This window comes from Myotis myotis, unplaced genomic scaffold (assembly GCF_014108235.1).
Source record: "Myotis myotis isolate mMyoMyo1 unplaced genomic scaffold, mMyoMyo1.p scaffold_m19_p_21, whole genome shotgun sequence".
NCBI lineage: Eukaryota > Metazoa > Chordata > Mammalia > Chiroptera > Vespertilionidae > Myotis > Myotis myotis.
Window position 1 is genome coordinate 155,789 of NW_023416326.1, and position 25,411 is coordinate 181,199.

At 57.6% G+C, this 25,411-nt stretch overlaps 1 protein-coding gene across 13 annotated transcripts in view; it reads right to left on the reverse strand.

Annotated features, from left to right (window-relative positions):
* Positions 1-25,411, reverse strand: part of PPP1R12B (protein phosphatase 1 regulatory subunit 12B) — a 63,510-nt gene that overhangs the window by 37,314 nt on the left and 785 nt on the right. For 6 of the 13 annotated variants that reach the window (XR_004975017.1, XM_036354744.1, XM_036354742.1 and 3 more), the window contains exons 2-13: positions 13,669-13,799; positions 12,736-12,854; positions 11,723-11,882; positions 10,509-10,653; positions 9,738-9,812; positions 8,983-9,062; positions 8,271-8,407; positions 7,672-7,784; positions 7,002-7,202; positions 6,462-6,544; positions 5,510-5,635; positions 659-838 (exon numbers count right to left, since the gene is read on the reverse strand). Coding sequence is in view for 10 of the 13 variants with exons in the window: in XM_036354744.1 (XP_036210637.1) it covers positions 659-838; positions 5,510-5,635; positions 6,462-6,544; positions 7,002-7,202; positions 7,672-7,784; positions 8,271-8,407; positions 8,983-9,062; positions 9,738-9,812; positions 10,509-10,653; positions 11,723-11,882; positions 12,736-12,854; positions 13,669-13,799 (1,550 nt within the window). In the remaining 3 variants the exon portion in view is untranslated. The other 7 variants (XM_036354747.1, XR_004975019.1, XR_004975018.1 and 4 more) reach the window with 7 other exon arrangements.

Sequence of the window (25,411 nt, forward strand, 5' to 3'; positions counted from 1 at the left end):
AAATCTTCCTCTGATATGCACGCATTTTCTAGTCTGAAGACAGGGATGACCGGGGCCTCAGTTTAGGTTTAGGTGGGTCTGAAACTCCCAAGTGGAGCGCCCCCCTCGAGGGAAGACTGGCCGTCCTCCTGGTCACATCTCCCCAGGACCCTGAGCCCCGACCCCGCTCCCTCCTACCTGACATCTCCCCGTGTCGGTGAGACCACCTCCAGGCAGAGACACCGCAGAACCTGCACGCGGCAGTCACCATCCTGCTGTCACCCATTCCTGCTCCGATTCCTCGCCAATGAATCCAAACCTGACAGCCCCTCGACCTCTGATGCCCTCACTGCCTTTCTGAGCCGCCAGAGTCCCTGTGGACAACCCTGAGCAGAGCAGCCGGTCCCGGGTCAGGCTCTCCCTCACAGAGCGGGATACTGCCTGCCACGACCTCAGACAGACAGACAGACAGACAGAAGGGGAGCGCTGTCGCCCTGACAGAACAGGCGTCTCTCTTAAACAGTCAGAAACAATGCAGATCTCTACCAAAATCCTCCTGACAAATCCAAAACCCAAACTGTAATGGAAAGGCCTGCTTTCATCAACGTGTGAGACTGGGAAGACGTCCCACCGCCCCACTCCCCGCGGGAGAACCCAATGAGCCCGGCCCATGACGCACCTCCGTCTCTCCCTGGCGTCCACGGAGGAGTCCGGCCCAGGTGTGGACAGCACAGAGGCAGTGGTGACGCCGTTGGCAGTGCTGGGCGGGGGGCGGTTGGTGATCACACACAGAGGGGTGCTCGAGGAGACGCTGTCTGCTTTCTCCGCTGTGGAGTCGGCCGGGGACCTGTGAGGAGCCCTGAAACCAGAGGGATAGCAGAGGGCGTTCAGGCGCGGGCGCCACCAGCAGAGCCGGCGGGAGACAGGCCGTGCCGAGCAGCTTCTTGCTCGGATCCTGTCTGCTGCTGGTGTTTAACTCTGAGCCCTTGGGTCTGAGGACAGTGTGAGCAATTCAGTCAGACCGCCTCTGCTGAGGAGGGATGTTTTATGAAAATGTTTTCTTTGCTCGAGATTAAATTTTTTAAAAAACTTAGCTCTGGCAGCAGGCGAAGAGAAGCCTGGGCAGGAGCTTTAATGACCCCGCACACCGCCTGGTCCCTACGCACAGAGGCGGCCACTCCACCCCTGGACACGGCTCTGCGGTCCTCACTCGTCTCCTCCAGCCCCGCACACCTCAGCCTGGACGGGACGTCCCCTCGGCTGTGCAGAGACGCCTGCTACCTCTGCCCGAGCTCCCAGCCTGGACGGGGACCACGCCGGGGGCTGTGCTAACTGCAGCCCCAGGAGGGTCACCCTCCCTCCCCCAGCTAGCAGCTGCGCTCTTTCCAGGAGCCAAATGCCTGCCTGTCTGTCCACAACTGCACTGAGAATCAGAACAAAACGAGCAGGGCTCTAGATGCACAGCCTGCAATTACCGTCATTTACACAAAACAAGATCTTTGTTTCTCAGCAAAGAGCGAGTCCAACCACCGGCTCTCCCCCCAAAAAGCCGCCAGTGGTGAATCACAGCTCGTTGCTGGGGTAACATCCAAAACCGACTCCCAGAGACAGAACAAGCATGAGCATCAGGGCTGCTAAGGGCCGTTCTGCTTCGCCTCCTCGCGATGACCAGGCGCGCTGTGAGCAGCTGGAGCTCACTGTCCAACGGCCACGGTCAGAACAAGCGCCAAACAAATCAGACCCTAAGGTCTCACACGGCTCCTCGACACGGACACAGAGCAGACAGCTCTCACGGGGCCAGAAGACACAGGCAGCATTCGGAGGCAGGCAAGCCCTCCGGCCTCGAGATGTGGACAGAAGGGCCAGTGAAGTCACACTGACCCAAACCTGACCCGCAGGCCTCCTCGGGTCGGTACCGTGTGGTTTCCCTGCAGCCCACGCTGCAGAGATGGCCAGGACTTCACCACAGCACATCGTGGGCCAGAACGCCGCGGCTACTGTGAAACGTGGTGAATCTCACAGAGAGCGGGAGAGCTCAGAGACAACCCAAGGCCTCGGGCAACGGGGTGCATCTCTGCCAACGTAAGCTCGCCAACCGTCAGCTGTGGAATGGGGGTCATGTACCTTCACACGCAGGGTCGCGTGACGCTTCAAGGAAACTGTGCGCAGACACCTAGGATGGGCCCAGGGTAAGAACTCCACGGAAACAGACAGTGCAGCAGACAGGACCCCGAGACGGACAGACTAGGCACAGACCGCGTGGCCCCGCCGCGCTGTGACCTGGCGGACGAGTGGGCTTTGGTGTCTGGTCCTCCTCTATAAAGCGAGACGACCCTTTCATGCACTGGAAGGCTCTTCACAGAGGACAGTGACCCCTGTGGCTGTGGTGGCTAGTGTCTCGCCCTGTCCACTGTCCTCTCCCCCCTGACCAACAGAGCCTGGGAGGAGTGAGGGCAGCAAGGTGCTGCTTCAAAACCCACACTTTCCCAAGTCTCCCCGAGCTTCAGTCTCTTCCTCGGTGAAGATAGTGCTTCCAATGCCTGTACAAACGCATCACTGCAACGACCCACTAAACGTCTCCATGACGACGCAGTGCTGTTCTAAATAATCCATCATAAGCCCACCCTCCTGGCAAACAGATGGTCCCACTGGTTTTAGGGGGAAGCTGGTCACTAACGATGCCCATCACGCACCAGCCGGCATGTCCTGAGCAGCAACGCCACCACTAACATTCCCCTTGTCCTTGTGTCGGCTGGAGAAGCAAGACCCCAGAAAGGAGTCCCTTTGCCAGACCCGAAGTAAACAGGGTCCTGACCACAGGGGACTGCACCCCAGGCACAGCCACACTGAGGTTCTCTGTGCTCTCAGTGACCTGTCCGCTGCCCTCAGATGACCCAGAACCCAGGATTCCCCCGCTCCCCCCCCCCCCCCCCCCGTCTCCCTGGAACCGAGTTCAGACCACACACACCTCCCCTTCCCGTGGAGGTTCCAGCAACACTGGCTGGCTGGGATGTTTGGGAGGCTGCAGCCTTTGCAGCAAGAGCTAGCGCTCCTGGGCTGGGCTGTGCCACCTTCCAGGAAGGTGAGTGGGAGAGCCCCTCCTAAGAACTGAAGTCCCAGGAAGCGGGGGTTCGGTGTGAGATTTACCACATGTGGGGCCCTTAGCTGCAGCCACGACTGGCAGGTGATGAGGTGGAAGCAGTCAGTCCGTGGGTGCCAAACCCCAGCACAGAGCACACGGTGGCGACTGTTCAACAGGCTGCTGGCTGACAGGTGACGTCACAGCAAAGGCAGCCTCACTGAGTGACGGCCCTGTCGCAGTTCACGCAGCTTCTGAGGGACAGGCCTCTTTGGCCCACGTCTCTCACGCATCCAGAGGCGTCCGCTGTGATGACGTGACCGAGTGGCTCCAGAAGCCTTACCTGCGGTGGGCGCAGGTGCACAGCGTCCGCACTGCCAGGCGTGGGGCAAGGAGAAGCGGCACCACCTGCTGCCCGACAGGTGCGGAGCCAGGTAATGTGCGAGGCAGCAGGAGATGAACTGCAATTGGCTGAAAGGAGGGACGTGTGGGGCCACTACTGTGCAAGGGAAGCACTGAAAAACACACACATCACGTTCCTCAGGACAAGCCGCCCCCGGCCCAGCACCTCCTCCCGTCACCAGAGGAAGGCAGGACAGAGGGCGCGGGAGGAGGGAGGACCAGCCAGCGCTGGCCACAGCAGCAAGCAGGCCTGCCAGTCCCCCAAGGAAGGAGGAGCGTGGAGGACAGGCCATGTGCAGCCAGAGAGAGAACATGGTGGGGGAGGCCCAATAGGGAAGTCACAGAAAGAGAGTCATTTTGTTAGAAAACCCAATTCTCAACCCCGCCGAGGCCACAGGTCATGCACCCACCCGTCCGCCTGTTACGGAAGCAGCTCCGAGAGGCTGAGTGCGACCAAGAGCCTGGAGAGCGGGAGCAGAGATTTCGGACGAGAGAGGGGGGCCAGCCTCCAGAAGCTGTGGACAAGTCCCTCTGGGTGGGTTCAAAGTTGTGTGTGGGCGACACCAGGCAGGTTCTGTTTCTGCCGAACGTGAGCGAGAGCCACCTCGGTGGCGGCAATGACCTGGCTACATCTAGAAACTTCCTTCTGTGGCAGTAATGAGACTAGGGGGCGACCACACAAAGCTCCTGAACGCAAGATGCGCTTTCTGCCATAAGACAAGCGACTCGAGCCGGAAGGTGCTGAGCTCAGCACGGCCGGGACCGCGTCTGCTCTCGCCTGCTCTTCCAACAGAGATGCTGCAAGATTCCTCACTTTTGAAAAGATCCTAAGATGTTGTAAAACCAAAACGGGCTTTCGGGTTGGAGGAGAAAAGCTTTGAAATCCCAAATGGGAAGCACGTTCTAGGTCTTCTCTCAGCACGTGCGCACGGCAGGAAGCCGCTCCCACCCCGAGGCGCCCTTGCTCCTCCGCCACCGCTTGCCCTCCGACCTGGGTCAGACCCGTGCTGTCACTCAGCCTGGGCTGAGGACCTGGATCGTGAACACCAGCCCCCACGAATAACGACCGGCCGGGCGGTTGCGGCAGCTTCCTCTCCCTGGGCCCACACTGTTCTCTCAGGACAGTCTCCTGGGAGCAGCGTAAGCAGCGATGACGGAGGATGTGTCTAGCTAGACTGACACAGCACAGGCTGAGCCGCCTCGCAGGGTGTCTGAGCAGTGCTGCTTGTCTATAGCTCATGTCCTGACCCTGCCCAGTGGACAAGAGTCTCCCAACCAAGCAGAAGTCTGACCCCGACATAGTGTCAGGTCAAAGCCTGCATCTGGGTGCCATCAATCACCTGAACCACCTGCTGGCGAGGGCGGCAGCACGCGGAGGCAGCCGGGGGGCGTGGGGGGGGGGGGGGGAGATTCAGAGTAAGCGAGAGAACCGGGTCGTACAGCTTAGAGCTCGAGGGCTCTGGCAAAGGTGCTTAGCTGGCTGGCTGGTACAGGGCAGAGAAAATCATGGCAGAGAAGGAAATACAGACGAGAAGGGGAGAAGCCCAGGTACCTTCTCTGCACCAAGCTTGCGAGTCTCACATCTGGATGGATCTGAGGGCCATTCAAGTCATAAAAAGAAAACAACAACTCAAGTCCCTCCATTAACAGGCTTCAATGTGAAACATCTTTGCTGCCACACAAACCCAGCCTGTCCCCACCCCTCACCACCTGTGGGTCCCCTCCTCCCTCACAATGAGCGTGGCTGTCGTTTTACACGGGCAGCCGACCGGGCTCAGAGCTCCGGGCACTTCCGGGCGACCTCACAGGACCCGGAGGGCAGAGTGTGAGTCCAGGCCTGTCCGTGGTGAGACTCTGGAATTAGCTTACTTTAATTCAGTTAAGAACAGTAATTAATTTTAATTTCAAATGAGTCACACGTTACTCCCACAAAGTCTACAGGAATTCATTTCCCGACTCATGTCTGTGGTGTTGGCCTACAAACGTGCAGTTACGGCCACACGCCTGTGGCCAGAGTGAGCAGCCGCCTCCGCCCGCCGAGCCTGGTACCTTCTCAGGTAGGTGGACACGTAGGTGGACGGGGCCGTGGTCTGCGGCGTCTCGCTCCCTCTGGCTTCATCCCTCCGCAGCTGCCGAGTGTACGAGCCGCTTCGCACCAGGTTCACAGCCGATTCTCTGCGGCAGAAGGAAAACCAGAGCGCGGTGCGCCCACCGCCAGCCTCTGCCGCGACCCGCCCGCGAGGAAGGGCCTGAGCGCTGTGCGGCCGAGCAGAGGGTCGCCGCCCTGGCGGTGCTGTGCTCCATGCAGAGGGCGAGAGCCACGCCCGCTGCCCCTTCGCAACTTCAAAGCCGACCCCCTCGGCCAAGCCCTGGCCACGGCCTCTCCCCCTCTCCTAACGAGGACTCTGCTCCTCCCTTACAAGGCTTGGCAAACCTGTCCCCAGCAGGAGGCAGGGAAGGGGACCGAGGAGGAAGAGGTCACAGGGAAAGAAGAAAGAGCAGGGCCTGCAGTGGCCGCACTGGTATCACCAGTGAACGGTGCCCAGAGAGGCTGTGGCTCGGTTCTGACCACACGGGCACCCCGGCCTTTGCTACAAGAGCTAAGTCTCCAGAGCCCCTCCCAGGCTCCCACGCAGCTGAGGCGCCTGGACTGTTGTTGGAACGGAGCTTCCAGTTCAGCGGGTCTGGGGGGGGCCCGACTCTGCATCTCGGACACGCGCCCAGGTGCTGCCGGGAGGACCACACCTGAGAGGTTCCAGGGCAGGGTCCCGAGGCTCAGTGGCACCTTCACTGTAACTGATGAGGAGGATGGAGATTTCACCCACTGACAAGCTAGGAGCTGGTCAATTCTGTGAAAGAGCACTCCTGCCAGTGCTGCCCTGGGGTGGCCGGGGCGAGGGGCGCGGGCACCTGGGAAGCCAGAGCCCGGCTGCTGCAGCGCCCGCCATGGAGCCCGCCCGGAGGAGCCCTGTGCAGGCGGCTGCCTCAGCCTCGCAGTTACCTGTTCTCCTTCTCCTCAGCGCCGCTCGTGCTGCTGAGCCTCCGGGGCGCCAGGGAGCTGAGGTAGCTTCTGCTCTCCCTCTCCTGCAAGACGAGACACAGGATCAACCCTCGGATGCACAGCCCTTAGCACACCCACCACCTCATCCCAGCTCAGTCCCACGTGCAGCCGGAGTTGTTACAGAGGGTAGCTCTCCAAGGCTTATTCCCAAGGCCCCTCCATGTTAAACCCACACGCAGGGAAAGGATGCTGCTGGGGAAGCCAGGACGATGAGATACAGAGAAGAGCTGCACGAACCACGTGCGGCAGCTGAGACACAGGACTGCTCCACCCGACACCAGCCCGAGCCGAGAGGGGCAGGGCTCCGAGGGCTGGGCCAACAGTGAGAGAGGGAGCCGTGCGCATCGTGGCCGTCGCCCACGAGTGGCCTGCGGAGCCGGCCTGACCACACGGAGGAGGAAGCGGGACGCTGAGCCTTTCCTTCATGTGAGCTGCCTGATCCGCAGCCCATGGGAGCCGGCTGCCCCGGCCCGGGCGTACCTTGTCTCTGTTGTCCAGCAGAGCGGAGATGCGAGGGCTGGACGCCGAGCGGGAGAGGGCGGAGCCCCGGTCCCTCGCAGCCTCCCGGGTGTCGGCCACGGCACTCAATGTGTTGTGGCTGCCAGTCTTCCTAAGTCCCAGGCGCCATGAGGAAGGCGACTCGTCTTTGGGCTCCTCCAGCTTGTTAAAAAGGCTGGCGATCTACAAGGGGAGGAAAGAGAAAGAAAGGGCCGCTTGCCTCTGCGCCTGGAGTCCAGGGAGGCCCACGGGCTCTGGGCCAGTGCCCTGCCCTCTCTCCTGACACCACGCTCCCCTTGAGGCTGCCTTTGTCCCTGAGCCAGAAAGAGCCTCAGACTCTCCACACACCTGCCCTGGGGCTGCTCTGGCAAATCAGACTCTCCTGTCTCCGGAGCTCAGACCCCCGAGATGAGGGGGCATCTTTGAGCCAAGAGAGGGGTCCTCACCAGGAACTGCATCTGCTGGCACCTTGGCTTGGCCCCCGCCAGACTGAGAAGTGAATTACCATAATTTAAAGGCACCCAGTCTGCTACTTTGTTAGGGCAGCCATGTATCTTTATTGTTTTGCAAGAACGTATCCTAAAGGCCTTTGTCCTCGTATGTTACTGCAGTCAGGGGAAACATAATATCCAAATTAATCCCCAATACTCACCCTCCTGGCTGAGGGGGCTGGTGTCTGAGCAGGGGCTGGTGTCTGCTCCAGGACGTAGCCCTTGCTTTCCGAGCTGGAATGGTTGACAACACCCTCCGGCTTCCGATCTGTGGCTTAAGACACAGGAAGCACAAGTGCACGTGTGAAAATTCATCTTCATGCATGTGCTTTCCTGCTAATAGAACAGGTTCATCCGTTACCCAGACCAGAGCTGGGCATGCTTGGCCTCAAACTCATGAAATCTCTAGCAGCTGCTGCCGGAAGAAAATAAACTCAGCTAAACCTGCATTGTGGGCCGAGCTCAGGGAACCCAGATTCCCCTTCATGGGTCTCCCCACTGGACGGACACAGGAGGCACCGACCAATGAGCTCCCTGAGACCCAGCGTCGGAGAGGTGGCCCCTCACACAGGGCTTCTCGGGCACGTGGTCCCGACTACAGGGCAGCTGCTCTAGCTCAGCTCACCGCCTCCACCGCTGCGTTCTCCCTGGCAAAGGGACAGCTCAGCCCCTCTCCGCCCTGCCTGAGGACTCCTGCTCCGCCGGACAGCGCACGCCTCGCACGGGGACACACAGGGCCTGGCAGGGACATCCGCATTACCTGCCTCCTTCTCAGTCTCAGACTCGGACGCTTCATCTTCGCCCTCCTCCTCCGAGCTGGAGCTGCTGGACTCCTTGCTTTCCTCCTCTGTTTCGTGGGACTTGGGCGTCTCTTCCTCATACAGCATCTTCTCTTTGCTAAATTATAGAGGACAGTGTGAGTGTCATTCAGAAACGACAACTATGTAAGCGCACTCACAGGTGTTGGGGGAGCGCATCGACGAGCCTGGGTCACAGCAATAGAAAGGCACTCGGACCCTCCTCTGCGTCTGCGCCCCGAGTCCTGGCCTGTTTGACACATGAAGGTTACTGTTTGGCTGTGGAGTGTGACTTAGGAACTCTAGCCATTCACACACAGAGAAAAGAGGCCATGGGCCTGGGTGCTGCCGGGCAGGCAAACAGAAATCATTTAACAAGTTACTCAGTGCTTATGACGCCAGGGAGCCTGCTGGCTCTGGGGTGGTGGTTCCTGAGCTCACAGAACAGCCCATCGGAGTGGTGGTTGGGACCTGGGACCCCTGAGCTGGGGACCAAGAAATGCTGCACAATGTGGATTCATTCCCCCACCCTCAGCATCTCCCCACGTATCAACGCCCCTCCCTGCCCTCAAACGTTCCCACATGTTCAAAAGTCACTGGGCTAAAATCAAAGTTTTCTTATTGTGCAAATCCTCACACTAAGTGTGTCACACCCACGGGCTCCCAACATCTTACTTCTTAAAGAGTCCACCCTGCAATCTGCTGTTCAGGTCCGACTCAATGAGCTTATTCCGCGTCTCTTTTTCACTCCGAAGCTGCAAAGTGAGAAAAGCCAAGAGGCTGATCTTTGGTAAAAACCAGCAGAGATGAGAACTCGAAACAGCCCTGTCATCCCGAAGACAAGACCAACACCACAGGGGAGGAGGGAACCTGAGCAAACCACGCTCCTTTTCCAGAACGCAGGGCTAGCTGTTAGTCTGTCGTTTTACCTTCCAGCTGATTGAAGGTGTTCTTGTGATGAGGCAACTTTAACAGCCAGGGTTTTGGGGCTATTTCCTTCTAACAGGCTGCTGACAGTGCCCGGAGGGAACACGCCCGCTCCAGACACAGACCTGACCAGAGCCAGTGACTGAGAGGCCTGGCATGGACAGAGACAGCCCAACAGCTCTCAGCATCCCTCGGCCTCTCAGCATCCCCTGGCCTCTCCGCATACCCCGGACCCTCTCAGCGTCCCCCGGACCCTCTCAGCATCCCCCGGCCTCTCCGCATCCCCCGGCCTCTCCGCATCCCCCGGCCTCTCCGCATCCCCCGGACCTCTCAGCGTCCCCCGGACCCTCTCAGCGTCCCCTGGACGCTCTTAGCGTCCCCCGAACCCTCTCAGCATCCCCCGGACCTCTCAGCATCCCCAGGCCTCTCCGCGTCCCCCGGCCCCTCTCAGCATCCCCCGGCCTCTCCGCATCCCCCGGCCTCTCAGCATCCTGGGGACTCACCACACTCTGCTGCTTCTGGAGCATTTCCAGGTGCTCCACGAGGCCCTCATCAGCCACGTCGAACGGCGTCTGGCCCTGGCAGAGAGAGGGCACCGTGACCAGGAGAAAACACAGGAGTGACCCGAGACTCCACCAGAGCCATCTCCAGCAGTCACTCCTGCCTCTGCATCCAGCGCCAGCTGCTTCCCTCACACATTGGCCCTACGTGACGACCAGGCCTTCGTCTACCACAGAGAAACAGCAAGGCCTTGTGGAGAGAGCTCACACTTTGTAAACAGCAGTGAGGAAATGCCCACAGCATTCGGACACTTCCTGGGCCTGCTCCTAAGTGGTCTGACTGTATGACAAGTTCCACAGGGGCTCTCAGAAGCCTCAGGAGGGCCCGGCATGTCCCTAACGTCACGACTCCTCCAGGCAACACCAGCACAGCCAAGGACCCAAACCCCCAACCAGAGAAGAGACCGGACCTGGAGATGGGGAGGCCCATGGGCACACCCACTCTCTAACGGGCCGTGCCTCTAGACTGCCAGGAAATTCCTAAAGTTCTGCAGACACAGGAAAGCAAGTAACATTATTTCAACCAAACTCCTGTTTGCTTGTTTTAGGGGCTTCAGCATCAGTGGAAGCAGAAGGCGGCTGGAGCTTCGGGCTCAGCAAACCCTGTGCTGATAACGGCCATGGCGATGTGTCTCCACGCCCTGGCCGGACTCCGGACAGCTGTTCCGAGGCCCGGCACAGTCTCGCTGCCTCACAGGGGCCCAGCCGACTCACCAGCTTGTTCCTGACGTCCATGTTGCAGAGGGCCTCGGCCAGGATGGAGCAGGCTTCCTTCACGCCCCAGTGCGCGGCAGCGTGGAGGGGCGTCCAGCCGTCATGGTCCTGCACGTCCAGGTCGTAGCCAGCCTGAATCAACAGTCTGAGAGAAACCCAGATGGACATGTGTACCGCCATTCCGTTCCCCTCCCAGAGGCACAGGGCGAGGCTCTCCTGCCCCTCAGCACAGCTCCAGCTGGTTACACACTGCGGCCCAATCACAGGCAACACGGACCCACCCGAAGGCACACGGGTGCCCCAGCACATGTGTGTTCCACCTATGGGAGTGTCTGGAGCGAGTGCACCTGAGAGATGCCAAAGCCTAACTCATGAGCCAAGCCCACGACGCCACCCCGGGGTGTTCTGTCTCCCAGTGGGATTCTCCGTGTGGTCTCCCCGACCGTGCAGTCTTCCTACGTCTGCAGGTGGGAAGTGACCCCTCAAATGAGAGCTTGGCTCTCTTCGGGGCACTTCACCTACCGGCTTCGGTTCACTTCTGGGGCACCCCATGCTCGCTGCAGACCCTCACACCCGCCCCCGCCCAGTGCCCGCAGGGCTTCTCACGAACAGCAGGCGTTACTCTAATCGCCCAGGGCCAGGGGGCCTGTCTCCCGAGGAAACAGCACGGCCGCTCCCCACCTCGTGGGCCTCCAGATGGCTCCAGGAGTGAGCAGAGCACGACTGCCGCAGCTAGAAACCCAGTCAGCTGCGTCTGACATCGTGACGCCATCCTGAGAGCCACTGAAGCCGTGTGGACACAGGGGGCAGGACCCAAACTCCGCCTGTCCAGACGGATGGCCATCGACTGCAGCTGGACGCACACACTCCAGAGCGTATCACAGACCAATGAGCCCAGAGAACTGTGTCCAGCAGACCAAACGACCTCAAATCTGTCCCGCCTGATGTGTGACAGAGGGGCGGCTGCAGGGGTGTGACGCTGTACCCGGAGTGGGGAGAGGCCGCCTCTCGGCCAGGCTCCCGTCTCACAGGCAGCGAGGAGCTGGGGGCGGCGGGGCTGGGTGTCCATGGTGAACACCAGCAAACGTAAGGAAGACTGCAGGTCGGGGAGACAACACAGAGAAACCTGCCACCTGGGAACCCTCATCCCCCCGCGTCCAAGGCCTGTCTCGCTCGTCCCCGCCTCCCGACCATGGAGGCTGTGGCTGACACACCTGAGGACCTCGGAGTAGCCCTTGGCGGCTGCCACGTGCAGGGCGGTGGCCCCCGAGCGAGCCTGCCTGGTGTCCTCGATCTTCCCACTGTTGAGCCACTGCCTCGAGTCCTGCAGCATCTGCTGCTCCTCCTCCTTCCGCGCCTGCTCCAGGTCCACCCCTGTGGGAGCCACACAGGACGCGGCGTTACCACGGCCACTCACCCTTAGGCTCAAACACGTCCTCAACACACCACAGGCCACTGTTAGCACCGGCCGGCACCCATCAATTCGCCTCCGTTCGCAGAGCAATGGCAAGTGTGAGATAGCAGTCGCTTATCAGTGTGACAGCGTCAGGAAGACTGTGATGGCGGCCCATTAGGGCACACCAAGCGGTTTTCAGCCCAAGCACACCAAGGCCAGAGGCGCTGCTGTGTCTGTGTTAGGGTCTCTGTGCAGAACGTCCCCTTCAGAGTCTCCGCATGGACAGCATTTCTGTTCCCCAACATCCTCGGGGTAAAAATAACAGACACACCTCCCCTGGCACAGACGAGGGAACAGACACAGAGGCCACAGGGCACATTGGAGCCGCCACCAGGCCCTGAGAGCCTCTCTGGGCAGGAGACTCAGCATCGCCCTCAGGTCCACGGGCAGAGGCAGTGACAGCTCACACTAACGGCCCGGGGCCACAGTCCCATATGGTCTCTAAGGGCCGGCATGAGACACGCCCGGCTCTGGGCAATGTGCAAACACGTGGAGGGACAGCGCTGGCCTCCCGAGGTTACGCCGGGAAAGGCGCTGCGCTCCGCCAGGGAAGGAGCGCAGACCCCGTGATGGCTGCTTAACAGGAAGAGGGAAAGGCACCACAAGCCACGTCCACAAAGCCAGTGCCATCCCGGCTAACTTCCAACGCCCGTGCCCAGCTGAGGGTGGACGCGTGTCACTGGACGTCTGACCGACGACGAACGCTGCGCACACAGGTGGCCCTGTCCCGTGGCCACGTGGCTCCTGGGTGCTGTGTCCGAGCCCGGTTACCTTGCTTCTTCACCTGCTCCAGAAGAAGGTCCTTCATGGCCGGCTCCTCCGCCAGGTCGGAGGGCACCTCCCCTTCGCTGTTGACGATGCTCACGCTGGCTCCATGGCTGAGGAAGTACCTGTGCAGACGAGACCAGTGTTAACGCCACCTGTCACAGGCTTTCACCCTCACGCATGAGACTCGAAACCGAGTGAGGCCCGTGTGAGAAACTGGGCTCACACGCCGACTGATTTTCTTAGAGTCACAGAGGCAGCGACTGCCGAGGTTACGGCTCCAGTCACGCGACTTCACGTCTAGTTCATCTTTCACAAGATCAGGTGCTCCTGGGCCAGTGAGAATCCCAATCATGCACAGAGCTCTACAAACTGTTCACAAGCATTTGAAGGAAAAGAACACCTCCTAAGTCAGATGTCTGCCTTCAGCAATTCAGGAGACATTTACGTCATTTACAAGGCGCTGGCTCCTGAGGCCTTTGCTGCTCTCACCATCGGGAGGTCCTCGCTGCTCCCTCAGTCCCTCCCACTGCCAACACTTGCCCTTCCTCTCGGCTGAGAAACATCGACTAGAGAGAGACGCATCAGTTGGTTGCCTCTGGCCCCGGGGCCAGGGATCGAACCCACAACTGAGGCACGTGCCCTTGACCAGGAATTGAACCCAAGACCCTTCACTCCACAGGCTGGCGCTCTAACCCCTGAGCAACACCGGCCAGGGCCCAAACCATTTTTAGAATAAAAAATAAAAACCTGTTTAGTTTCACACTTACCCCTGAAGTAATATTTACTTTATTACCCCTGAGAACCCTTACAGCTACCCAGAGGCCCAGACGTGCCCATTAGCTCAACACGCCCTCCTCGCTCCTCCCTGATCCAGGCCTTTGTGATGTGATGGAGAGCGCTGTGGGCGAAGCGCAGCTCCTCAGAGTGCGGACTCACTCGGCGATGTTCAGGTAGCCGCAGGACGCCGCCGCGTGCAGGGGCGTCCAGCCCTCGTTGTCCTGCCGGTTCACGTCGGCTCTGTTCTCCACCAGGAACTTCACCATGTCGAAGTTCTCGTCAATGCAGGCCTGCAAAGGGAAGCCCGTCGTTCACCGGCCAGCACTCACTGTGCTCTGCCGCGCAGACCGGGGAAGACCCACTCAGAGTGCAAGCCAGACTCTGGTTCTGATGTCACCAAGTCAGAAAAGCTCCCGACACGGTGTCAGAGCCCACATGCCACTCAGGTAAGAAGCTGCTCCCTAGGCCTCGAGTCCAGCACCCAGGACAGGGCCCTCACGGCTGAGCGGCTGCGGAGCACGCCTCCCTCTTCCCATGTGCAGCTCTGTGAGCCAGGTCGTCGTCATATCGAATGCGCATCCCAACAGACTGCATCTAGACAGTCACAGAGACGTGCAAAACCGTAAAGCAATGCCACTCTTCTCTTAATTTTGTTTTGAAAGTAGATCGCTATTTCAGTTAAAATGTGTGATTCACAGAGACACGTAGCAGATTACTGCTCACTGCAGAGCGCCTCACCACGAACTGTGCAGAAAGACTCAAGTGAAGAGATGACGGGGCACTTTTCAAAAAGGCAGTGAAGTTCAGGGAGAAGAAAGTGCCCAAGCGGCCCACACGCTCTGCCCAGGTAACAGCTCCCGTGTCAGGATGTCCACGGAGCCCTGGCCTGCTCTGAGCGCTGGGCACTGCTTCTCGCCTGGCGGCAAGGTGCCTTTGGCCCTGAGAGAAGAACAGCCGCGAGCCTCTGCTCCAAGTGCTGTGCCGCCAGAGCCTTTGGAAGCCCTTCTTCCAAGATCATTCTCTGCCCTTTGAAGGTGATGGCAGCCGCGTTCTAGGGCCTAGCATGGGCCGGGCTGGTGCGGCTCCCACGGGAGAAAACCTCTCTCCCTCCCTCTCGCTCTCCTCCTCTTCTGTCTCCCCCAGCACAATGTTAGCGCTCCTCCTTTCTGGTGTCAGTCTTTGGGTTTATGAACATCAAGTCCGTGCCGGTATTTCTACAAGAAGAACACCGTGAGGCGTCTCAGAGAGCCACCACCAGCCCGTCTGTCTACAGGTGATCTGGGATGTCACTCTCCACGGCCATCACAGACAGTAATGAGGCCGCTGGCGGGTCATGCCGATGCCCACAGGCAGGCCGTGCACTGCTCAGTACCAGCCCAGGGGCAGGCAGGCCCAGGTTTGCGTCCAGCTCTGCCAACGCGTATCCCTCAGTGAGGAGGAGAAGCTGGGCCATGCCCTCATCTACAGCCTGGGGACCACCTGCCTCACGGGATTGTGGGAGGAAGAAAGGAGATAAATGGTGGGACCGTGGCTGGTACTGTTGTTGTTTTTAAGCCAATAGTCTAACAAATAGCAACTCCCCAGGAAAAAGCACACACTGTCCTCATCCTCACCCAGCACTGCCAACCCCACCTCAGTATCTTAGGGGGGAGGCAGTTGGTTAAAAATGTCTTTGAACTAGCAGGACTGGGGGGCCTGCTTGTTAAGTCTGACCTCAGGGACTTCCTCAAATGTCCAGCGAGCTCCTAAGTCCAGGAGCTCCGAGAATAGACTGGCATGATTCAAGACGACGCTGAGAGAACCGTCCCTGGAGAGACCCACCAACAGAAACATCCTGGAGTGACCGGTCTGTTCTTTACTCTTCTCCTGGGGCCTCTAGAAGGAACTGGATGAAGCCATGGAGGAGAGCGGAATATCCCTGAAAACCCCACGCAGCGTGTCAGCTCCCCAAGACATAGCATGGGGGACACCCAGACTCGTCCGGAAAACCGTGTCCAGCACCTGGCCCCACGCAGAGCTGCACTGACCACCAGGTGGATGGGTCTTTCCTCTCCCTGAACAGGCAAGGAGGCTACGTGAGTGTCTGAGGCTCCTCAGGACATCAATGGGAAAATTATTCTCTATATTTAACCCATTCCCTCTCCTGCGGCTCATGTCCATTTCCTTCTGTTGTGAAGACACAGAATATTACCGAAGTAACACCTTGTTCTAAGCTGAAGGAAGAAAATACAATCGCTTTATGATGTAACTCATTACTAATCCAGAGACACTGCTAAAGAGACAGGCAGCCAGCAGGCTGGGGCTTCCTCGCTGAGCAGCCACCCTTCCTAGCAATGACCAGCCATCTCCAAGGAAAACACCTGATTTCAGCAGACGGGGACAGAGCGTGATGACGGCCACTGCACCGACCGACGCTGCTCTGCATCGAAGGCACAGCGGCTGCCGGCTGCCGGGGCCAGAGTTCAACCTGGGACTGCAAAGCAGGCCCACGACAGAGCTCCTCCGCTCCCAAAATAGCGCAACTGTCACCGCCTCTGCCTGCCAGGGCTCCAGGAGCTGACCTTGCTGCTGGGGCTCAGAATCCGCTGCGACCCCTTCCCCTCAGAGCCCCGCTCCGGGAGCCAGGCAGGTGACACGCTGCGTGTGTGTGTGCGCGCGCGTGTGTGAGCGTGTGCATGCGTGTGTCAGCCCACTCCTGCCTGGATTTCAACAAACGGCTGATACGGTGCTGGGCGGCGATGATGCTCATAATAAACCCCCATTCCTACCTTCCACTATTCTGTCCTACATCCTCCTAACACTTATGTAACTCAGCAATAACAACATGTATAATCCCCAAAATTATATAATTTAATTTTATGCTGAAAACCCTAAATGCTTAGAGATAACAGTAAAGACCATAATTGATTTCATTTATCAGCCACACACCCAATCCCAAAAGGCTCAGAATTTCCCAGTCGTGCTGGGTATGTATTCCCTGGCAGTCCCACACCTAGAACAGCACTGGGCACCAACATTTGTTGAATCAAAGAATGGGCTTCAAATGCACAGAAAGTCACATTTTCTACACATTCGATTGATTCCCAGGCATCCAGAATTGCCCAGTCATCCCTGCAGGCTGCAGGCAGACCCTGCCCAGACCTGCAGCACATGGAGGTGACCCGGCCGGGGGGTGCTGCACACGGCAGCCCCCCACCTGCACATGCATCAACCTCCCACTGCTGGAGTGTGCTGGATGGTGCCCCAAATAGGTCCATGTCCCAATCTCCGAGCCTGTGCAGGGACCCAATTGGAAAGGGGTCTTTGCAGGTAGAATAGGGTCCTGAGATGGCACACTGCATTACCTAAGTGGGCCCTACATCCCATGACAAGTGTCCTCATAGGAGACAGGCGGGGGTGGGGGGGTGACACAGACAGAAGAGGAGGAGGCAACGTGTCCACAGAGGCCGACGGGCCCCAGAGCTGGAAGAGGCAAAGAACGACACCTCCCTGGGCTCCAGAGGGAGTGCGGCCCATCAGGACCTCGACTTCAGACTCCAGACTCCAGGGCTACGAGCCGATACGCTTCTGCTGTTTTAAGCCACCAAATTGGTTCACAGAAGCCACGGAAACCAAGCCCCTGGCACTGAAGAGAAGGCATCACGGGAGAGGCCCCGTGGCCTCGCTCCTATAGAAAGGAAAACCACAGCAGGATTCTCCCTTCTGTGCCAAATAAAAAGTGGTCAAAATTAATTCTACCGTTTTCTCCTCAGGAGCCACCCTGGGAGGCATGACCGCACAGGGCCTACCCCCCATCCAGATTGTCCAGACTCTGCCCGCCGTCCAGCTGGTGCCACATTGTAAGTAGAACCGCTGGTCCCTCTCCCATCACACCGTGTGCCTGGGCTGGGCTGGGGCAGGAGGGCCGCGGGCAGGGCTTGCTAATAAAGACCGGAGTCTCTTTAAAAAAAAAAAAATTAATTATACCACTTTTTAAAAGGCAACTACATTTATGAAACTTTTAGGGTTTTTTCCTTATCAGTCTTTAGCCAAAATACCAAATGCCCGGAACACCCGGCCCTGGTTCTTCCCTGAGGCACTCTGCTGACCGTATTCTGGCGGAGGGCTGACCCTGACACAGGGTGCAGTACTGACCCACGAGCTTACGGGACCCAGCCTTTCTAAGCTCCAACGAGGGAGCCTCACCCTATGGCAAGAATTCATACAAGTAAATTAGATATGATACAAGCCAGTAACGTTGGAAATTGCAACTGTCAGCAGATGTTCCCCACGAGAGTGTTCATGTATGTGGTTAAGGACCGACCCAGTGAGTCCATCCTTCAAGTGCCTGTCTGTCCACTCCCATCACGACAGTGTAGCTACTTCCCGAGTGAGGCTCACGCAGCAGTGGCTGCCACATGACAGGTGACACGGGCACTGTCAGCCTGTGTGAAAGGCACAGCTCCCTGGCAGACAGCTTGGCTCTGAGAGGGTGAGAGCTATGGAGCTGATCATGTCCTCAGTGGTCAGCAGACTCTGGGCACAGACCCGCGGCCTTTCAGGAGAGAGCCCAGAGAGACAAAGAAGTAAAGAAGTTTCCATGGAGGGTCACCCTAAGGTGTTGTTCTTAGTACACTGGCATATTGTCCCCGAGACTGTAAGATTCATGACTTGAGGCCAGCGAGCACTGGCTGCAGTTAGAGCAGGGGATATTTAGATCTCAGAAGGGTGCACTCTGGGTTCCAGCAGGTCCTGGAAACGGCCCAGCCCTCACCCTCTGCCTCCCTGCAACTCCCTCCCCGCCCCCAGCACTCGGGCTGTCCTCCAGGTACTCCCTTTGGACCCCGCCAGGCACAGGGTAGGGGGCACATCTGGTCTAACTCCTGTCACCAAGGCAGAGTTAAAAAGTCAAGACGAGGAAGGTAGATGGAAAAAGGCCCAGAAAACGAAAGCTGTATCTACTCAAAGCCCACAGTTCTTCAGACAGACGTTTCACAGTTCCTCACGGAGAACTAATTCTGAGGAATAACAAACTCAGCCTGGTAATGGTGGGAACCCCCAGCATGAGTTTCTCTTGGGTCCAAGAGTGCCCACAGCCGCGTCCCCAGCACCTGCCAGAACTAAGAAGGCCCTGGCTGCCGCCACCTCCTCACTGCGTCTGCACTGCGAGTGAGGCACGAAGTGACAGAGTGACTCATCTCAACCGGCTTGACCAAGAGGCTCCTTGGAAAAACTGTTATAACAAAGCTGTCAAGCGAGGGAAGGACGTGGTGGCTGCAGCAACAGCATTAGGATGTCTTCTTTCACAGGGAGGAATGGGGCCCAGAAGAGTGAACAGGCTTGTTTAAGGCCATGGATCCGGCTGCTAACCACTCGCATGCTTTCCACCTGCCAACTCAGAGGCATCAGCGCCAGCTCAGGCCAAGCTCAGGCTACCACCTGGCTCCTGGGACATTTCTAGTTCCTGAGACTCTCTTCCTAAAAATAATTTCGCTTCAACATCCATAGGGTGCACAGACACTCGCCCAGCTCGCAATGACCTCCCCGGAGGAATGTCCCAATTGGCTGCTCTGAGCTGGCCGCTCGGACAGACTAACTGCAGAGCACGAGGCCCTGACAGCACTCTCGTTGCCCTCTGGTCATCGGCGTCAGCCTGGGCTGGAACCTCCGCGTAGCCTGGCTACCTGTCTGAGCCACAGCCCCAAGTCCGCTCTGCTGCCAAACTGGCAGGACGAACCGCTGTCCCGTGGGGAGGACGGCCCTATGGAGCCCAGAGCACCCTGTGCCTACACACAAGTGTTTCACAAGCCACGAGCACCCGGCCGAGAGCTACAAGGCAGGCGTGGGGGTCAGCACTGTCCTCACGCCTCCTGGAAAGAAGGCAGGCAATTCTGGGATCTGAGTTGGCTGAGGAAGAAAAGCCACAAATAAATTATGGGCAGATTAAATTCTCAGAAAGTGTCAGTCAGTCCCGCAAATTCCATCCCTGAAAGGAGAGATTCAGCAGGAGGGTGTGGCTCACCCAGCACCTTCCATCCAGAGGCCGACATGGCAGGAGGTGCCGAGACGCAGTGACATACCGTCCCTGTGCAGGGCACGGCCGACCAGGGCAGACCATGGAGCAAGGCTTCCTGGGCTCAAACCCAGGCCTGCTAATGAGTGGTTTTGTGTTTTTGGAACTAGTTATGCCTCTATGTCCTCGACGGTAGGATTACCACAGCAACCACAGTGCCGACTTCATGGTGCTACAAATGAGCTCGCGTGTGTAGAACCCTCAGTGCCCGGCTCAGTCAGGTGCTAAGTGACTGCCGCTGATGCTGTGATTATGACTCCTCCTCCGACTATCACTCTTATGGAGTCTCTACGAGTCAGCAGAGACACTCCTTCGCAACAAGAAAGGGCAAAGCTTCTCTATGTAAATAACTGTGTAGGTTTCAGTAGATGCCAGCAGACCACTGTCAGGTTCTGCCAATAAGAGGAAAGGTAAGTTAAGGTAGGAAAGGGGAGACAGGGAGAGCGAGGAGGGCGAGTCAGAGCTGTGGACTGGTTCTGCCCCCAGAGCCACTGGCTGAGGCTGAGTCTGTCGTGAGCGCGGGCAGAACCCCGCGGAGCCGCTGCAGTTCCGGCCCCGACGGGCTCACGTTACCCAGGCACAGGCTAGGAGTCCATCCGAGTAACTGCTCCTCGACTGTCACGCGCGTTTCCATTTACTCCTCTGACATACGTCTGCCGAGGCCCATGCTCTGCCCGACAATCCTTAGGGAGAGGCACGCGACGACACACACAACAGGAATCACACTGCACCACGCCTTCTCCTTCCCAGTAAGAAGTCACCACCTCTGCCCGGGGTGACGGTGGTTCACCGTGTCATGAAGGAGAAGGAAGTAGCCAGCTGAGGAAGCAGGGGTGCACAAAGTCCGGGAAAGGGAACGGCATATGAAGGTCTGAAGGAGGGAAAAGATCGTTTGGGGATGCTGCGCAGTCTGGTATGTTCGACTCAGACGGGGGTGGGACATCCATGAAACCTGTCCAGGCTTCCTGTGGCCCCTGCAGCCTGAAATGGCAGGACGAGGCTGACGGGGCGGCAGCAATGCAGGCCGTGTCCCCTGATAAAAGCTCCACCTCATCCTGAGGCTTCAACCAGGAGCGACGCCATCAGGGCTGCATCTCGGAGTGACAGCTGCATGGGAACAGGAGCCGTGACAGGGACACCACGCAGGGAGTGGCCACCGTGCGGGGGTGAGGTCCAGAGGCCACGCTGGCATGGAGACACGGCAGAGGTGAAGGCGGGAGGCCCTGCGTGAAGGGACGGGCTCATTAGCGTGCCTGCCAGGGAACAGGACAGTGCCGAGAGGGCTGAGCTTCGGACCCTGGTGGACCGTCCACCCTCTGCCCACAGGGACTGCGCCGTCTCAGACGGCTCGTTTCCATCCCGTCTGGAGCTCTTTTCTCCTCCGGCCTGAGTGACTCCCATCCAGAACCACCCTGAGCAGCGAGGAGCTGTGCTGCCTGCCGCCCTTCCCACCTGAAACACCCTAGTGAGCCCAGGAAGTCAGTGCCACAGCCGCCTCGCAGCCGTCCCCGGCCCCCACTAAGCCTGGCTGGGCAGGGTCACGGGTCCTGGCCGAGGCAATGGGAATGAGAAGGCTATCCTCCGAGGGAAGGGCAAGCCTGCTGGCACCCGCGGGCGTGGCGCTGAGTGAGGTGGACACCCGAGCAGAGAGGTTCGGAGAGCGTGGCACCTGCTCTCCCATCCGTCCCAGCGATCTCCTTGATGCCGTGGCCTTGGGCCCACGCTCTGAGCAACGTCCATGTGGGACAGGGGTAGAGGGCAAACCTCAGCCCAGAGCAGGGACGTTACAAGATACTGTACAGGAGAGAGGAACACACGTCAGCGCACCGATCTTTCCGCAGCCCGTGCCCGCTGTGAGGCAGAAAGCACACTGCCCTTCCTCTACTCCAGGGGGGCTGAGGACACCTGAGACAGAGCTGAACCCATTTGTAAAAGGTAAGCACACGTAAGTCCACGTATTGTTATTAGCACATGTGCTCTACACTGTTTTATATAACAAGGTGGACTGAGATGGCCTACTGCGCTGATTTAAAGCCAAGGTTGGTACAGCCTCTTGGAAATACTCACTGTAGTGTGAAAGCAGCCACAGACAACACCCGGCCAGCAGGTGAGGCTGTGTTCGCCAGAGACAACACCCGGCCAGCAGGTGAGGCTGTGTTCGCCAGAGACAACACCCGGCCAGCAGGTGAGGCTGTGTCCGCCACAGACAACCCCCGGCCAGCAGGTGAGGCTGTGTCCACCACAGACAACACCCGGCCAGCAGGTGAGGCTGTGTCCGCCAGAGACAACACCCGGCCAGCAGGTGAGGCTGTGTTCGCCAGAGACAACACCCGGCCAGCAGGTGAGGCTGTGTTCGCCAGAGACAACACCCGGCCAGCAGGTGAGGCTGTGTTCGCCAGAGACAACACCCGGCCAGCAGGTGAGGCTGTGTTCGCCAGAGACAACACCCGGCCAGCAGGTGAGGCTGTGTTCGCCAGAGACAATAATACTTGGCCAGTGAATGAAGATGTGTCCCAATACAATTTTATGGATACAACAACCCTAAGTTCCAAGTAAGCTCCATAGACATGGTCTGAAACACATGCTCACTCACAGTCTATGAAAACCACCTGATCATGGCCTAAGACACCCGTAACTCATAGACAATGAAGCCGCTTGAAGTGGCCAGGAACAACCCTTCAGGCGCCTTCTCATGTATTTTGGGCCCTAATTTACAATCATAAGCATACTGATGGCAGATCTATTTTTTTCTCTTCCAAAAGTAAACAGAAAGACTAACAAATGATGCTTAGTCGGAAAACCCTTCATATAGTCTCCACAAAATTCCTCAAAAACATGTTTCTACTGACACTGCTCTTTCAAAGGTTACAAATGCCCAGCGTGGTCTGATGCATCATCCGCACCACCCTGAAGAGGCAAACTACTAAAAAAGCCACGATGACGTTCTCATGCCCACAGTGAGAGGCAACAGGAGTCTTCCCCATTGGGCCTGGGGTCCCGTCCCTGAGCAGAATCCACCCCCACGGGGGAAGGCAGGAGTCACGGCACAGCCAGAACTGTCAGGGAAGACGGAACGGACTTGGAATGAAAGAGAAGGGTCGGAATGCAAGTTTCATGCTCCCACGTGAGTTGGCACACATACGTGCTGCTCTGCACTGAACTGAACACATGATCTCAGTCGTCTCCTGTCTCACTCTACCACTCGGAACAGAGATAGCTTTCTCCTTCCCTCATCTGCCCCTTTCTCTGCCTCTCCTCCAGAGACAGGGATAATTTTAATCTCCCTGAGGATTGAGGCGGCTCTAGAGTGACAGGCTACTAGGAGTTGAATTCCAGTGTGGGTGACCCTGAGATCCAAACTTGGACTCTGAGCCCATTCCAAAACCAACCCGAATGTCTGCGTCAAGGAGAGAAGGCCTCTGTCCCGAGGTGTCCCTCCAGATGGAGACTGTCGGGCGGGTCTAGAGGCAGGGTCTGGTGGGCCGACAGTGAGCTCGCCACGCCCAGCACAGACCCGAGTGCCCACAGAGCATGGTCTGGAGGAAGAAGCCGGCATTCACTTTCACGAGTCCCAGGACTTGCCACTCACCCAGTCCAATAAGTTAGTAGATACAGTTTTAAGTGCCTCTATATAGACCTTAAGCACCAAGATCATAATGCCAAGGATACCAAGATAGGTGACAGTAATCAACTTGCAAAATAAATGAATAAATAAAAAGACAAGACATTTTCAGAAGTATCAGCCTACCCAGAATTCTTAGCCCACACTTTGTGCTCTATAACGTATATACACAGATGAAGTGGGAATTCCTCTGTGAGCAAACAACTGCTTTCAAGGGTTTTATCATCCGATTGATGCCTTTTCCACCAAAGACTCCGACCCAAAGGGCGCCCGTTTTGTTGGCTGCACCAGCGTGGAGGCTTCATCAGAGCAGGTCTCCCTTTGGATCCTCCTCCCCAGTCTATTTCAAGCATTATTAATAGGCCCCCGGAGCCTGTTATCTTTGACTCCAGCACCTCGTGCCTAAGCAAAGGCTGCCAAGGAAGGTCTCCAAGTCAAAAGTAGCATCAAGGCACTGCAACCTGAGGTGCCAATCATCCACGGTCACCTGTGGGCAAAGGAGAAAAGCCGTCCCCCAATACCACCTGAGGGTTCTCCCAACACACCAAGATGATAATCCATAGCTGGTCAAGAGGCCACGGCCAAAGGAAAGAGAGAAAGGCCGCAGTTATCCTGATAATCCATATCACGCTTGTGTAACAGATGGATGTCTAACTAAGTGACTCGGATAACAGCCACTGTCCACCTCACAGAAGGGCCATCAGTGATGAAGCAGGCAGTCCAGCTGCTGGCGCTCGTCTCACACTTGGAGAATAATCGTTATGGACCTGAGATTCTTCAGGCCGTGGGGACAGGCACTGTAACTGCAGGAACTGACCTGTCAGAGTTTGTGAGCCAATAAAGGCCTCTTCTTGATTCAGACAAAGAGATGGCTTCTCAACAGAGGCAGGTTTGAGCTACAATCTTCCAGAAGCTTCATCTTTAGCTGAATTTGTCTCGTGTTGACTGCACCTGCTCATGCCAATGCTAGCCCTGTAAGGTGGGAGGAAGGCCCACAGTCCTGCTCAGTGTCTGTGGGGGATGGGTTCAGGCCCCCTGGCATACCAAAGTCCGAGGACGCTCAAGTCCCTTAGTCCGCCCTCAGCACCAAGGATTCGGAGGGCCAGCTGTATGGCACTTGCAGGTGTTTTGTTGTTACTGTTGTTGTTTTAAATCCGCAGCTGTCGGGATAGAAAGCGCTGACATTTAAATCTGAAAAGTCTATACCTAATTCTCTCCTTTCTAATCCAAGTAACGGTTTCCCAAGTTTCAGACCCCTCACCTGTAAAACGGGAATAACAACACGACCTGCCACACCTGCTTCCAAGGATCGCTGCTGAGATTGGCAGGAGGTAAGACAAGAAGTAATTTCAAACAACAAAGGACTGGATGGGGTGTTGGTTGCTACCTCGGGGGGATGGGGGGGCGGAGGCTGTTGTGAGCAGGAAAGAAAAAGATACAAATGGGGTGAAAAGAAGAGAAGCTCTTCCACCTGGAAGAGAGGGGCGGGCGGCAGGCATGGTGAGGAGTAATGTTAAGCTGTTGGCTGAACACTGAGGGGAGTGGGTGGCACGAGACTGAATCATTTAGAAGCCAATTCTCATGCCAGCACATTCACTTTGCACCGACCGAAGAAGAAGAAAAGAAGAGAGATTAAGAGTGGGTGCCCAGGGCTCAGCTCCCCAAGATAAGGATGAAGTCCCACCTGGGGGGCGGGACTTAGTGATGACGGGCGTGGAGACAGAATAGTGTTGCATAAGATGACAGCAGGAAAGGGGTTATTATCAAGCAGAGAAGCGTCGCCTTATCCACGGCCCCTGTGCTGTGGCTATATAAGGGTATGTGATGTCTAGAGAGGGCTTATAAAAAATAAAAGAAAAAAAAGAGAGAAAGGAAGAAAGGCCAGTCTGTAGAATCAAACAAACCTAAGTGACTCAGGAGGCTGGTTCCCCACCGGCGGCCGTGGGGAGCTGACGCTGCTAGGAGGAGACAGGGGCACCCACAGCTGAGATCTGGCCGCTTGCAGCCGGCAGGAGACGAGCTCGTTCTGAACCATCACAAATCAGCTAAAGGAGAAGAGGTGCCAGTTCAGAAGACCTGCTTCCTTAACCCAATACAGGGCTCTTTTAAAAATATGTATATGTCTTTATTGATTTCAGAGGGGAAGGGAGACGGAGGGAGAGATAAAAACATCAATGATGAGAGAGAATCATCGATCAGCTGCCTCCTGCACGCCCCCCCTGACCGGG